This window comes from Asterias amurensis, chromosome 1, assembly GCF_032118995.1.
Source record: "Asterias amurensis chromosome 1, ASM3211899v1".
NCBI classification, from domain to species: Eukaryota; Metazoa; Echinodermata; class Asteroidea; order Forcipulatida; family Asteriidae; genus Asterias; species Asterias amurensis.
Genome location: NC_092648.1, coordinates 5,826,208 through 5,840,920, shown reverse-complemented (window position 1 = coordinate 5,840,920; position 14,713 = coordinate 5,826,208). Strand labels below are relative to the sequence as shown.

The following is a 14,713-nucleotide window of genomic DNA, read 5'->3' as shown; positions in this document are numbered from 1 at the left end:
TTTTTTAGCAGGCGAGATTGAACACTGGTCATATTTGTACACTTTGTGTCATAGTTTCTAAATTTATATTGTGCCCGCTTTCTGTCAGAATATTAGATTGGATGTTTTCTTTCATAAAGCTGTGTGTACAAATTGTGGTTGGCAGAAAGATCCGTATCCTTAGACATTTGGACGCATGGAACCCATCCTAAGTTAGGACGAGTTACAGGTGACATGGTCTATTGTAACTCCCGAAATGTTTAAAACCTGAGGTTGATTGGCCTTGTGAATTGTATCTATGTTTCTTTAACTCATTATCATTCGGAGGAAGTTTTGATGGCTAATGTTGTCTGAATGGTTAGCTTCAAGTAGCAGCAGCAAGTCAGTTACTGTATTTTATAGAAAGACTTGGACTGAGAGGAAAAGATAGTGTAAAGAAAATATGACCTCAATATTATATTGACCTGTAGTGTATGACCTCAATATTCTACAGGGTATTCAAACTGAAGAGTGGACAGGAACAGCAAAGATCCCTTCAAGCTCCCAACACAATCTGACATCAAACCTAGACACAAACCACAAGGGTGTGAAGTAGCTAAAGTTCCAACCAACAAATAATTGCACAAAGAAAAAAATGCTAAATCTTTATGTGTTTTTGATTCTACCCCCAGGTACAACGGAGCGTGTAGCATTGATGACAGGTACAGTTGAGGCAGTGAACAACGTTTGCTCTTTCATCATTGACAAGCTGAAGGAGTCTCAGCAGCAGGTGACCAAGACCGGAGTAGAGACGAATCTCATCCCACCGGACAGAGCAAGACAGGTATTTACTCTTTACTTAATGTGGATGCAGGACAGTTTGCCTGTCACTAAGGCCCCAAAAACCTGATCATGTTTAGCGTCCTGGTTTTTTGTTAAAGGACAGGAGGTTTTCTATTATTTTATTTATTTTATATACCATAAAATTTTCCTGTCTGAGATTGATAAAATTTATCCCTTTTTTTTCTTTTTTTTTTCGTTTAAGAAGTAAAGGAAAAAAGGTTGCAGCCTTTAAAAAGGAAGCGGTCAGGGAGGATTAACATTTTTGTAATTTATTAATTGGCCTTATTGTGGATGCCTGTAACAAACTATTCTTATGGGAATATTAAGTAGGATTTACCATACACTGATGTGGGATCAGCTAATTATAATTCTGTCCACGATGCAATTAAAACACCTATTAAATATGTTTATGCAAGTTCAAACTTTCAACACCAAAGGTATAGTATTTGGTGTCTTGGCTCCTAACTGACAGCACCAATGTGTTAAAGTCATCCTTCTATAAATATTTCACAAATTTTGTGAAACCTAATTACACATGTACCTATACGACAGTGCAAGAAACAATCCTTTAGAGAAATTTAATTTTGTCTGGAATTTCTTCCCAAATTTTCTTCATAAACGTTTTCATTTCATTTCATTTTTATATTTGGGTGTAGAAATTGTTCTCATGGTGTAACGACAATGTAAACTTTGTTTTCAAAAACAGGGACATTGTACATTCCAGAGCCTTTTTGGCAGGCAAGATACCGTAAAACTGGTTATGGCGAAAAGAGAAATTGTACACTTGGAGTCAACGTCTGCATTAATTTAAGTGATAATTGCTGCAATCAAATCAAATCTCAGTTGATGGTTATTTTGTCCTTAATTACAATTATAAGTTAATGCTAATGTTCTCATGTGCTACAACGACTTTGTTTTCCATATCTCCATGGGCTTGGCCAGTATTTGTTGTAAGAAAATCTTAGACAGTGACCACAGGCATTGATTTGTTCCCATTGTCTACAACCACTGTTTACTACCAGCTGGGCTAATAAAAGACATACAATACTGTCGCAACATTTGCACAAAGCCATGATTGTTCTGTAGATGTTCAGTGTGTTAATTAGGAGTAACCAGGTCTGATTATTTTTCAGCAGCTAAGATTAGAATATCTAGGGTTTCTTTCTCCCCTCCCCCCCTGGTCAGAAAAAGAGAAACAAACATTTTACACAGTTGCTATGCAACAAGTAATTGAAGCTCTAGTGAGCTGGCTGGCTTGTTTTTCAAGACTATTTCTTGTGGCTGTGTGTAGTGCACTGGGAATACTATCACTCTTCCTGCTTTCTGCTTGGCAAATTCTTGCTCTATGGTGAAATGTCAATCTGAATTCACGTTATTTAATATTTTAAATAAGCAGTTTATATGTGCATGTGTAGACTTTCTTGTAGACTAATCTGAGATAGACATGTTCAGACAAAATATTTATCAAAAACAGTTTTAAGAGGCATTGATAGATGATTTGTTAAGTAGGATTTGAAACTTTGCATGGTGGAAATAAGATATAGAAGAGTTTGCGGTAACACCATCATGATGATTTGTTGGTTTTATTCGCTGAAGTGGGTTTTAAAAAAGATTACCGTCTGTCTAGAAATTATAATATAAATACAATAAATCAAAATGATTTTTCAAACACAATTTCTTTTAGTGATGACAGAAACTTTAAGACTAAGGCCTGTCACCGAAGATCTGTAGACTTGTTTCTGTCCACACAGGAAGAATATTCTGTAATTTTTGAATACACAATGTGAAAATCTTGGATTGAAAGTTTGTTGAATCAATTAAAAATGGCTTGCCTTTTTGAAGGAAATTTTTCTCCAAAACCTTTTACAATTTTAAAAGCTCTAGGCCTAGTGCTTCTTGCCAATTTAGTTTTTGAGTGATTACCAAAGGTGTATGGCTTCTTGCCAATTTAGTTTTGGAGTGATTATCAAAGGTATATGGCCTACCCTTACTTCATAAATTATTATCTTGATCTAGATCAAATGCTTGGAAGCCAGTTTGGTAGATATGACCAAAAATTCCTCTGTTTTTGTTGTGAAGAGAAACATTTGCGGGGGAATAAATTATGGGTTTAGGCAGCAAGGTGACATGGGGGATGTATATGACGGTCCCAGGACTGCCTTGTTAGCAGAGAAGTCAAGTGTTTGGGTTTGAGGCTAATATATAGGTCAGGGGGTTCAAGTCATCGCTTCAGGAACAAACAAGTGGTGGCATTTCATATTTTGCAGATTTGCCTTATTTCTGCTTTCCTGTTTTTAGTCTATATCAGTGGATAGGGAAGCCATAGATGTGATAAGATTAAGATGTATGCTGCTTTTTTCTTCTTCTCTTCTTCCTTCATGGTCTTGAAACCTCTGAGAACTACTCATGATTTTGTGTCTGTTATTGAAAATAAGTCGGTCCCGACCCCCCCCCCTCTCTTTAGGAACTTGTTATGTTCAGGACCCCCACCCCCCCCCCTCTTTAGGAACTTGTTATGTTCAGGACCCCCCCCCCCTCTTTAGGAACTTGTTATGTTCAGGACCCCCCCCCCCCCCCCCCCCTCTTTAGGAACTTGTTATGTTCAGATAAAACTGCCTTGCGGCAAGTACTTTGCAGTGTGCAAAGGGTAATTTCTTTAAAATGTGGGAATACGATTTGAATGAAATCTGCTTGAATGTATTATGTTGTTTATAGGTAAACTAGAGAATTTGAACTCATCAAGCTCACTCGGGCCTGTATGCTTGGTTTTTGAAAGGGCAAGGGCACCAAGGCATTTTCTTCTTTGAAAATGACACCCTAAGAGGAAATTGTAAGTTTCTACTGGGGCATTACAAGGGCACCAAGGCAATGGCCAGGAGGAATAGAGGCAAGCCTGGAATTACATGCAGGCCTCCGTTGCCCCTGGTCTTGGCCTTGGTGCCCTCAAAGACTTCAGAGATTCCCATAGACTTAAAGATGTTCTAATGTAAGTGCCTTTTTCAAAATGGCAGTGGCCTTGCCCTTTCCACATGTTCAAAAATAAAAACTCTAGGCTTGTGCTCACTTTTTTCTTGATAGGGAAGGACACATTTTGTGTTACTCTAGAAACAAAATTTCTGTCTTAAAACTTTGTTTACATGACCCCAAGGCCATGACCAGGGTGGGTTAGGCAGTCTCCCCACACCCTCGTCTCAGTTGAGTTCCTTTCCCCAAACAATTTTATTTAACAAAAACAAAACCTGTTTGAAAGTGCTGTAGTTTTGTTTTGTATTTTGTATTTTTTTTTTTGTACAAATAAGCATATTAAAAAGGAGCAGAATGAAGTACTGTAAATAAAGTAGAGGCAGGGAATGTTTTTATGAGAAACAAGAGGAAATAATCGACATGCTGTTGTAGTTTCCTGAACAAAATGGTAGGCCAGCTTTTGATGGTTTTGTGAGTTATTGATACTGATTATGGGGTGTGAATAGGTGTTGATGTTTACTTACCATAATTGTTGAAACTTGGCACTGGTAGTTTTCTAGAGAAATAATGTCATTGAACTGCAGAAATTCCTAGCAGAGTGTTTGGGTATATTGCCAAGAAAAGGCCTTTACGTGGTTGTTTTAAAATTGCAGTTCTTTAATTTTTTGCATAGTTTGTAAAAGACAGAAAAAATTGCACTGTCAACAAACTGAAGTATTAAGAAAGAGAAAGAAAGATCTTGCTGTTGTAAGCACGAGGGTGTGATTTATGGTTTGTGGTATGGTTGCACTGTATTTTGGTCCTTGTGAAAGTCAACCCTTTTGGGAGGAAGGAAACCAGGAGCTGATTTTGCAGGAATCATATTGTTGTGGTGTTTGATAATATCCACTTGAGTTCCTGAAGGAACGAACCCCTGATGATCGGCCTCTGAGGAGTGGTGTTGTGTGGCTGTTTGTTAGTGCTGTGAATTTTAACCATAGTTGGTTTTTAAAGGCAAGGTTTACCTTTAGTTTTCGGAACCATTCAATTGGTTTAATCCTATGTAAATACAGTAAACTTAACTGTGAACATTTCATTTCAAACGGGAGAAGGTTTTTGAAGGCAGGTATTCCTTTGATTTTTTGATCTATTTGTTTGGTTTAAACCCATTTACATTGTAATATTATACAGCAATACTTGAAATTTTGTTTAAAAAGTTAGTGTTTATGTGATATCGCCAAAACTCTGCAGCCAGAGGTTAGTCCAAGCAGCAAGATTAATCCGTAATGAAAGATACAATCTAAGCAACATTTGAATGTTTTCTTTGATTGAACATTAATGTTGAATTCCTTTCTCAAAAACCTTTAAGGGAATCGCTTGTCAAAATGTAATACATTATGCTGCAGTGCTTCTTACTTAATAAGATTGTTATGGTCATTCATTTTTTGAGTAATTTTCAAAGGTATAGGGCCTACTCCAACTTTAAAGGAACACGTTGCCTTAGATCGGTCGATTTGGTCTTTGAAAAGCGTTTGTAATCATTTGTTATGAAATTCATATGGTTGGAAAGATGTTGTAAAAGTAGAATACAATTATCCACACAAACACGCCTCGAAATTACAGGGTTTTCCTTTTACCTCATCGACTAACACGGTCGGCCACATAAACAGCCGACTGTCTTACTTCGCAAAGTAAAATCAAAACCACGCAATTTCAAGGCAAATTTGTGTGGATCATTGTTTTCTACTTTAAAACATCTTTCCAACCAATGCATTTTACAACAAACGGTTATAAACGCTTTCTATAGACCAACTCGTCCGATCCAAGGCAACGTGTTCCTGTAACTGAGTTTGCAATGACATGTGCTGGGTTGTTTCTTGCTTGCCCTGTACCCAGAATACAGAGACCTAACCTGAAGATAAAGGCATGGGTTATTCCCACAAAAGCCTGACGAAAGACAACACATGTCACCATTTCTTGTGGGTCAGCACTTTTGGAGTTTTAGGAGACATGACCCCTGGCCATACTGTTCATATAATATCTTATGAAAGTCTCTTATGAAAGTTTCCCTTGAGGTCCAGTTTAACTGTCAGTAAGCTTTACAAGGCATGCAAGGTGATGATCTCTGCCAGTAGTATTTAGATTCTGAACTATTTACCATGTTTGCCTGATGGGAAATGCTGGGAAATGGCTCTATCATTGGGTTGGTACATTGTGCCTGGATGGTGCATAGAGAAAGAACCACTCTATGGATGGTGTAACCATACCAAAAACAGATGCGACTTGAACCCCACCCCCATAACTAGGTTGGGTTTGTTCAACAGAAAGTAGCCGAGTAGGCCTGGGCGACTAGTGAAATTTACTACTCTACATACTAGTCGCACCTCAAATAGTCGCGACGCCTACCTCACTCTCTTTCTGTGTTCCCCATATATAAATCCTGTGAATGTTGGTCGTATTATGCACGCCAATAATAAACGCTTTTGGCTCAGTTGAACATAAAAAGGTTCTTGACTTGATCCCCTGCTCACTGTTTTTTTTTTCTCTGGCTGGAAATTGTTGTGTTCAAGTTCACTGATCCGTATCATCAATTAGGGCTCTTTTATTAAATTGTTTATGAGCCATTAAATGCATTCAAAGAGGCGACGCTACATTTGTATCAGTGTCAACTTCGTTTTGTCACTACATTATTAATACTTTAATACGTTAATGCAATGAACTACATTCAAAGTGCAGTTATGCTGGTTTTTGTTTTGTGGACAATAGAGTGGCCCTTTAATTTTATTATTATTATTGGTTTATTAAAAATCAAACTTTGCAGGCCAAAAGGCTGAATTGCGTTTAAGCTACAATATAACAATATGTAATTGAATGTCACCCCAAAATATGTCAATGCAATGTACTACCTTCAAGTGCAGGCCTTAGAGTTATGGGTTGTTTTTTACTGGACAGTAGTGCCCCTTTAACGTAAGTGAATTTCACCTCAATATTTGTTAAATGCATTGTACTACATTAAAAATGCAGACCTTAGAGTTATGCTGGTTTTTGTTTTATGGACAGTAGTGCCCCTTTAAAATAATAATAATAACAATTCTTATAGAGCGCATTTCACAATAACCGTATCAATGTGCTTTACATTAGTGCCCTGGTCATAGGGCCAATAACATCAATTACATTAAGATGTAAGTTAATTTCACATAAAATTTGTTATTCATTATACTCCATTCCAAGTTCAGACCATAGAGTTACGGTGGTTTTTGTTATACGGACAGTAGTGCCCCTTAAATTTGTAAGTAAACTTCACCCGGGGAACTGTAATGCATTGTACTGCATTCCAAGTGCAGACCTTAAAGTTATGGTGGTTTTTTTTTTTACTGGACAATAGAGTGCCCCTTTAATATGTAAGTGAATTTCACCCTGAAATCATTTGATTAAATTGCCATCCCCTGAACCTAAATGTGATGGAGCTCAGACATTGTGCAGTGATGCGCGGCAAAACTGTCGTGTCTTCTGAAACTGTTTTCACCCCTGATTGACTCTCAAGAGGTTGTCAGTCGCCGTTGCCCGGCCACAGATGAATCTGTAATTTTCTATTATTTCCCCACATAATGGTTTACCCAGAGGGAAATTGGCTTGAAGATCAAGACGCGACCTGAATGAAGACGGGAGGTCTGCAAGTTCCACAAACATCACACGCTCAACGTCAATCTGACCTTTTTTTCCTCCCTCCTATCTTCAACGTCAATCTGACCTTTTTTCCTCCCTCCTTTTCTTGTCCTTTCTATTTTGTTCTCGCTCACTCCCTCTATCTACTCCACGATGTGCTTCTACTCATAATGTGGCGACAGTATCTCCTTAGTGTATAGCTTCATGCAAGTAGACATTAAAATAATCGATTTAGGATGGCTTTGAAACTGTGATGGATGAACACTTGTGGGTAACACTACTTATAGGTGTGTGGCGCAGTTGAGCTGAAGAGAGTTGGAAAGTGGCTTCAGACATGAGCAGCAAGGCTTTATGAGAATACCCAGCACACCACTGACTCAGGGAGGAGAGAATGCTATTTTTAGGAGAGCTTATTTGTGCCAATAGTGCGCTGCCATGAACATGTGGTATAGACCTTCATCTCGTGCAACCATCTTGAATTTCTCCCATTGATATCAATGTTACCATGAACGAGGCTGAAAGAACAAGAGTCTGGTTCCCATTTGCAAAATGATTATAAGCATTCATTATTGTTATTCGATCTAAGGAACATGACCAAGATGGAGGTAGCATGATAAAAGGTCTATAGTAGCTAGGGGGTGCTTTGCTGATTGTTATAGACTAAATAATGTTTGTTTAGACTAGGAATTTGCACTCTGTGAGGAAATAGACTCTTTGAACCTACCCCTTATCCCGAAAATACTGTTGTCTTTCATCATCACTTATCCAGTTGTCATTATTCATGAATAGAAACTAATTGAGACAGAAATCTGCAGAAGCCAATTAGGATTATAATTACATGTTCATGTTAAAGCTTATCAGACATCATTCATGGGGAATGCCAAGTCGCAAAGCAGAAATATGTCAAAGTAAAACCATATAAAACATACAGATGTCACCATCTGTTAGGAACTCAGATGATCTCATGAAAAGTGTATGTTGTAAAATTCTTGAGAAAATTGGGATTATTTTGTTCTTATTTCAGTTGCTTTGTAATGTTAGGCATTATAAATTTATGAAAAATTATGAACATGTTGCAGTTGCATTTTCCCCTGACACAGTTTAAGAAATCACACTTAAATAGAACAAGCTCTCAAAATGCTGTCATAAATAATGCACTTCGAAATAGATGGAGGAAGCAATGATTACAGTTTTCTCAAGGTGTCAAATATCTTTTTTGTAAAAATGAGTCACCCTCTCCTCATAGAGCAAGCCAAGGACTATGCCAAGTAAACTGTAATAATGAAATGTGTAATATCTACTACGGTGCAGTCTCTCCTGTGTACAGATTTCTGGCCACTTCAAGGCACTGGACAATATTGGTAATTACTCAAAATAATTTTTTGTCAAAAAACTAACTTGGTAACGAGTAATGGAGAGCTGCTGATTAGTAAAACATTGTGAGACAGAGGTCATTTCTCACTCAAATAATTAAAGACTTCAGACCTGAAGACTTTTTGTAATATATCTGAAAGCACACAAATTTGTGCAACAAGGGTGTTTTTTCTTTCATTATTCTCTTGCAACGTCAATGACCAATTGAAATTTGTTATTTTATGCATATGTTGGGATACACCAAGTGAGAATACTGGTCTTTGATAATTACCAAAGGTGTCCAGTGCCTTTAAGACAGTCATAGAGGTTTGATGAGTGCCACGGCTGGACTCTGAGATTGATCTCAAGATGTGTGTCAATCTTAATTGCTAGGTAGAGTGTGATGTCCAATACAAATCACTGTGGTCTTGTTGACATTTGACAACTCATCTTAACCCTCTCGACCCTGCATCGACCGAGTTTGGAGAAAAGATGTTTAGTTTTCAAGACTCTTGCAGTAAATTACCAGGGATTGTCCTTAACCTTTTCAGTGACTAGCCAGCGGAGCTAATGTGCCTACAAAGCCTGGCATCACAAAGGGCACAGAGGCCATGGGCTTCGTTGCCCTTGTCTTGGCCTTGAAGCCCCTTCAGGTTTCCAATAGACTTTCCAATGGCAGTGTCCTGTTCCAAATAAAAATGGCCTTGCCCTGTCAGAGATGAACTTCCAGGCCTGGCTTACCATTTTACTAATCTGCCAGCTTTTCACTTGTCCTATTATTCATATTTTATTAAATAGTGACGCTTCGACAACACAATGCAGAGTCTGGAGCCATACTTGTTTCTCAAATTCACGTTGTGACGTTATATATTTTAGGCTGGGATCAGTTTCTACTTCACTTGAGGTTGACAATGTCCCTCCAATTTGATCATTCTGTCTTTCTTTTGATGTTCAGTCCAAACACTGGAGGCGTTTTCACCATAATAACATTTAATAACCATTGATGATGATCATTGGTGCAATCTGATACCTGAAGAAATAACTGCTCAAGTTGAATCTTCCACGCTCTGCATTGTCTAAATGACGTATAGCTGACTGTGTTGTACGTCATTTATGGATGCAGCGCACATGAACAAATACACGGCTGCCCTTTTTGGAGTTGAGTGAACCAGCACACGTATCATGGCAATTTATAAAGCTTGTCAGTCACTTGAAACTTGTTAGTCTCTCAGTGCTTTGCACTGATCATAATGACTATCCCTTCACAACCATATTCAGTTGCTTAAAGGCACTGGACACCATTGGTAATTACTCAAAATAATATATAATAGATGGGTAAAAACCAAAATTAATATACTCAAAATAATGTTTACTTGCCTGGTAACGAGCAATGGAGAGCTGTTGATAGTATAAAACATTGTGAGAAATGGCTCCCTCTGATGCTCTGAAGTAACGTAGTTTTTGAGAAAGAGGTAGTTTCTCACTTAAATATTAAAAGACTTCAGGCCTGAAGCGTTTTATTAGGCATCTGAAAGTGTAACATAGTTTTTGTGAAAGAGGTGTGGTGATGATTTCTTACTCAAATATTTAAAGGCCTGGAGTCTTGTAATGTTTGTTTAGGCATCTGATGACCAATTGAGTTGAAATTTTCACAGAGTTGTTATTTTATGCATGTCGGGATACACCAAGTGAGAATACTGGTCTTTGACAATTGCCAAAGGTGTCCAGTGTCTTTAAGGAATTGTTTCTCAGAACCTAGGTAGTGAATGAATCGAGTCAAGTTAACCAAGCTTCCACCATTTGTATTAATTTTATGGACAATCGTATGGTGGCAATCTTAATGTAAATCACAGTACAGGTCTTATGTTACTACGCTGAAGGCAAAAGTCTGGCTCAGTGTTACCCATACTGCTATCAGATCTAATTGTATTAAATAATAAATAAATACGGGCGGCAGCACTGGCAGTCATTCTCAGTTATAAACATCAACGTCAGAGTACAATGTAATAAAATGTGGTGATGTGATTCAGCTTCTCTGAGAAGCAAGCAAGCATCTCACTTTTCATTATATTTTGGGGGGTTTTCTTCTCTCATTCCCAACTCCTTCCTCGCTGGATTTGCCACTGGGAAGTACATGTACAAAAGTATACATGTTGAGCGTGTGCTGACAGTGTGCTTGAGGGCTGGTGCCCGTTTCAATCCCAGGGTATCACAGACCTGACAAACACAGTGTGATTCTCACACCTAATCATGTAAATACCTGGCTCCCAAATTGAATCTACTTCAGATAAAGAAAGAGGGAAAGAAAAGAGCTGTATACATAGCGTTCTTTTTTTTCAAAGTGTGTGTCGCCCCAGCAGGTTAACGCTTTGTTAACCTCTAGTCAGGAGTAGATGCCATTTATATGACCTTGTGCTGTATGTAGGGTTCCAAGTTCATTCAACTCCACAAACATTCAAGTCCTCTTGTTGTGAGTGAGTATTTAACCCTTTTGCACTGCCATGTGGTACTATGTTAACAGCTTGACACCTTTTACGTTCCTCTCAGGTAGGTCTACATGTGTACGCGGCAATCAGAGTGCTTCTCAAACTAGCGCATCCGGATGATACACGCAAATTGCTGGCATATTTACGCAAATTGCGGGCTGATATACGCAAATTGTGGGCTGATATACGCAAATGGCAGGCTGATACGCTAACAAAAATTGTTCGCCTCTGTAAAATTATCAAGAACCAAGCCTCGTTGGGATTAAACCACTAGTTGAAAACCTCTTCACCACACACTGATTCCCTTATTTATGCTCCAGTAGAAAATTTACAATTTCCTCATAGGGTGCCCTTTACCAAGGAGAAAATGCCTTGGTGTCCTTACCCTTTCATAAATAAAGCAAACATGTAAGCCTACAGCAGGCCTGTAGGGGTTCATGTGTATGGAGCAGTTGTTACAGATGAGTTTTCCCACATTAGGTGTAAGCCCTATAGCAAGAGAATCAACAAGATTTGATTAATTTCTTGCTTAATGACTTGATAATGAAACAAAACACATTGAAATAGAATATTCCCAGATGGCTTTCTGTTCATTAGGTAGCTCCTGAGTCCCATGCATTGCATGAATGGATGAATACAAAACTGCTAGACCGAATAAACTTGAACCATGGTTTGTGAATAAAAATGATTTATTGTCTACAGTGCATATATTTAGACCTTCACAATAAAACTTACAAAAGGGAAAAAGAGAATACATAGGCCCGTTTACTGTGGAATGGTATGTACAGTAACCATATGTTATTATACCTGCATCAGACACGCATCAACTCTACCTATAGTATGAGAATATTTCATCAAATAGATGTGATAATTATGTTAGGCATGAAGAAAAATAAATGTTGTTTTCATGCTGTTTTATGTGTGGTTAGCACTGTAAACTCGGGCTTTCCTGAGTGGTTGGGGGGGGGGGGCGGACAGACAACCATAGACATCTAATTTTACAAGCGAGTAAGGGTTGGCACTCAGTGTAAACTTTATTTAAAGCCATTTGACACTTTCGTTAAACAGTATTGTCCAAAGGCCCACACTTCATGTATCACAACTTATATATAAATAACAAACCTGTGAAAATTAAGGCTCAATCGGTCATCGGAGTCGGGGAAACCCATCCTTGTTTCCGCACGTTTCGCCGTGTCATGACATGTGTTTACTATAAATCCGTAATTCTCGTAATTGTTTTAATGTGTTCTTAAAGTAAAGCATTTCATAGAATAATATTTCAAGAGAAGTCTTTTACCAAGACCAAGTTATTTGTAAATCTGTGAACTTTTATTTTTTTTCTGTTCCGAAAGTGTATAATGGCTTTAAAAAGGAGCTTTCAAATTTATAAATGTGTAGTTGCCAAATCTGTACTTTATATTGAACAAGATACATGATACAAGATACATGTATTTATGTAAGCCATACCTGAATGTACAACTGGACACCATGTATGTTATCACTGATTATGTAACGTCTGGTCTGTGGAATTTCCTGTGACCCCCTCTTGCCAAGCTGTGAATGAAGGTCATAGAAATATTCAGTGGTTTCTCAGGTACATGTAATTCACTCATAATGTACAAATAACAATCGCACTAGTACAATGTACAATGAGTTCAGATAATTCTACAGCAAGAGTGATGCTCAATGTAGGCTTAAAATTAGCTTCTTGCCCTTGGTGATTGCCTTGATGCTCCTTGAAATGTTCCACTACACTCATAGCGGTGTCCCACGCAGTAACAAGAAACTGGATTGCCCTTACCGGAACAAAGTATTGGGTATTGGGACAGCAAATAGTCAATTAAAAACAATAACAGGTTTATAACTTTACTTGATAAGTGGTTAAAGCCATTGGACACTTTCGGTAAACAGTAAGGTATTGTCCAAGGCCCACACTTTTTGTGTCACAACTTATATATAAAATAACAAACCTGTGAAAATTTAGGTTCAATTGGTCATCGGAGTCAGGAGAAAACCCACCTTTGTTTCTGCACGTTTCGCCGTGTCATGACATGTGTTTAAAATAAATCCGTAATTCTCGATATCTAGAATTAATATTGTTTGAATGTTTTCTCAAAAAGTAAAGCATTTCATGGAATAATATTTGAAGGGAAGTCTTTCACCATTACCTCCTGCAAGTTATTTGTAAATCTGTGAACTTTAAAAAAAAAAATTGGTTCCGAAAGTGTCCAATGGCTTTAACAGTAGCCTGGGGTTGAAATTGTGAACTTATACCAAGGAGGCACTTGATGAGATCCCCTATCTCCAGGGGGGTACATGTACATGGGGTACACTGTACATTAATTGTACATGTATGTTGTTGACATTTTCCCAAACAGAAACCACGATCCTCTGTGAACACAGCCTCGTGACATTTCAATTGAGCTCAATTTAATGTTCCGGGGGTCGATTTCACAAAGAGTTAGGACTAGTTATTCCTAGGAGATACAAAAAACGTATGGCTAGTCTGAAGATAGGACGAGTAACCCTTCCTAACTCAAGATAAGACTAGTCTTATAACTCTTTGTGAAATCCACCTCAGTGATGTTTATTTGGGTATACTGAAATCAGGTCTGTGTGTTGCTTTATTAGATTCAGCTTGTGAGAAGACTGGCCTCTTTGTAGAATTTGTTCCATTAACTGTTATAAATTAACTTATAAATACAGCAGAACGGAAATGCACATTAAGCTTGCATTGTATTTCATGCTGTAAATTCACAAACAAATCCATTGGAGCATTAAATTTGTTCAATAATTGCAAACAAAATAGGCTCTAAACAATAGCAAATCCATAGGCCGCGCTATATTTACAAAACAAGCAAGCAGCTGGTGTAAGTTGGCTACAAACTATTTGTCTTCCATTAGTAAGCCACAATAACTAGGTCAACATAATTGTAACTAGTTAATAAATAAAACCTAGTTAAGAATGTGCAAAATGTTGGAAAATGCATCTTGACAGTTTCTCTTGTGCTACTTTACCCCCCCCCCCCCCAACCTAATGCAATCAGTGCCACCATAGAGTGGTGCCACTAACACTAGAGACTGACTGCCCATCCATGCAAAGTGGATGAATATGACAAATGCGTGCCAGGAATGTGCAGGTTTGTAATTGATTGAGGAAATTGACCCAGGTTGTTCCCAGCCACCATTCCCTGCTCCTGTACTACAGGGGACTAAGATGGGGTTTGAAGCAAGGAGAGCTGAGAGTGAGGTCGATATTAGCAACATGCCCTAGTGAAGGGATAAAAAATACCCTGGGATGGATGGAAAACAAGCTCCTTGTACACATACTGCAGGTTTTTTTTCTTGTCGTGGGTGTGCATGTACTGTACAAGCCATATGGCGCTATTCGTGAAGACTTATTAGTGTTGTGCGAAACAATTGGCAAGGCAGTGCTCAACATTTTTACACTGGCCTTAGCAGTG

General features: G+C 38.2%; 2 protein-coding genes across 2 annotated transcripts in view; one reads left to right on the top strand and one right to left on the bottom strand.

Moving 5' to 3' along the window:
- Positions 1 to 14,713, bottom strand: part of LOC139943900 (transmembrane protein 229B-like) — a 334,157-nt gene that overhangs the window by 110,599 nt on the left and 208,845 nt on the right. The window lies entirely within an intron of this gene.
- Positions 1 to 14,713, top strand: part of LOC139943735 (RNA-binding protein Nova-1-like) — a 69,301-nt gene that overhangs the window by 45,963 nt on the left and 8,625 nt on the right. Inside the window, exon 3 of the mRNA XM_071940502.1 lies at positions 651 to 802. Coding sequence (XP_071796603.1) covers positions 651 to 802 — 152 coding nt within the window. The remainder of the gene's footprint in view (positions 1 to 650; positions 803 to 14,713) is intronic.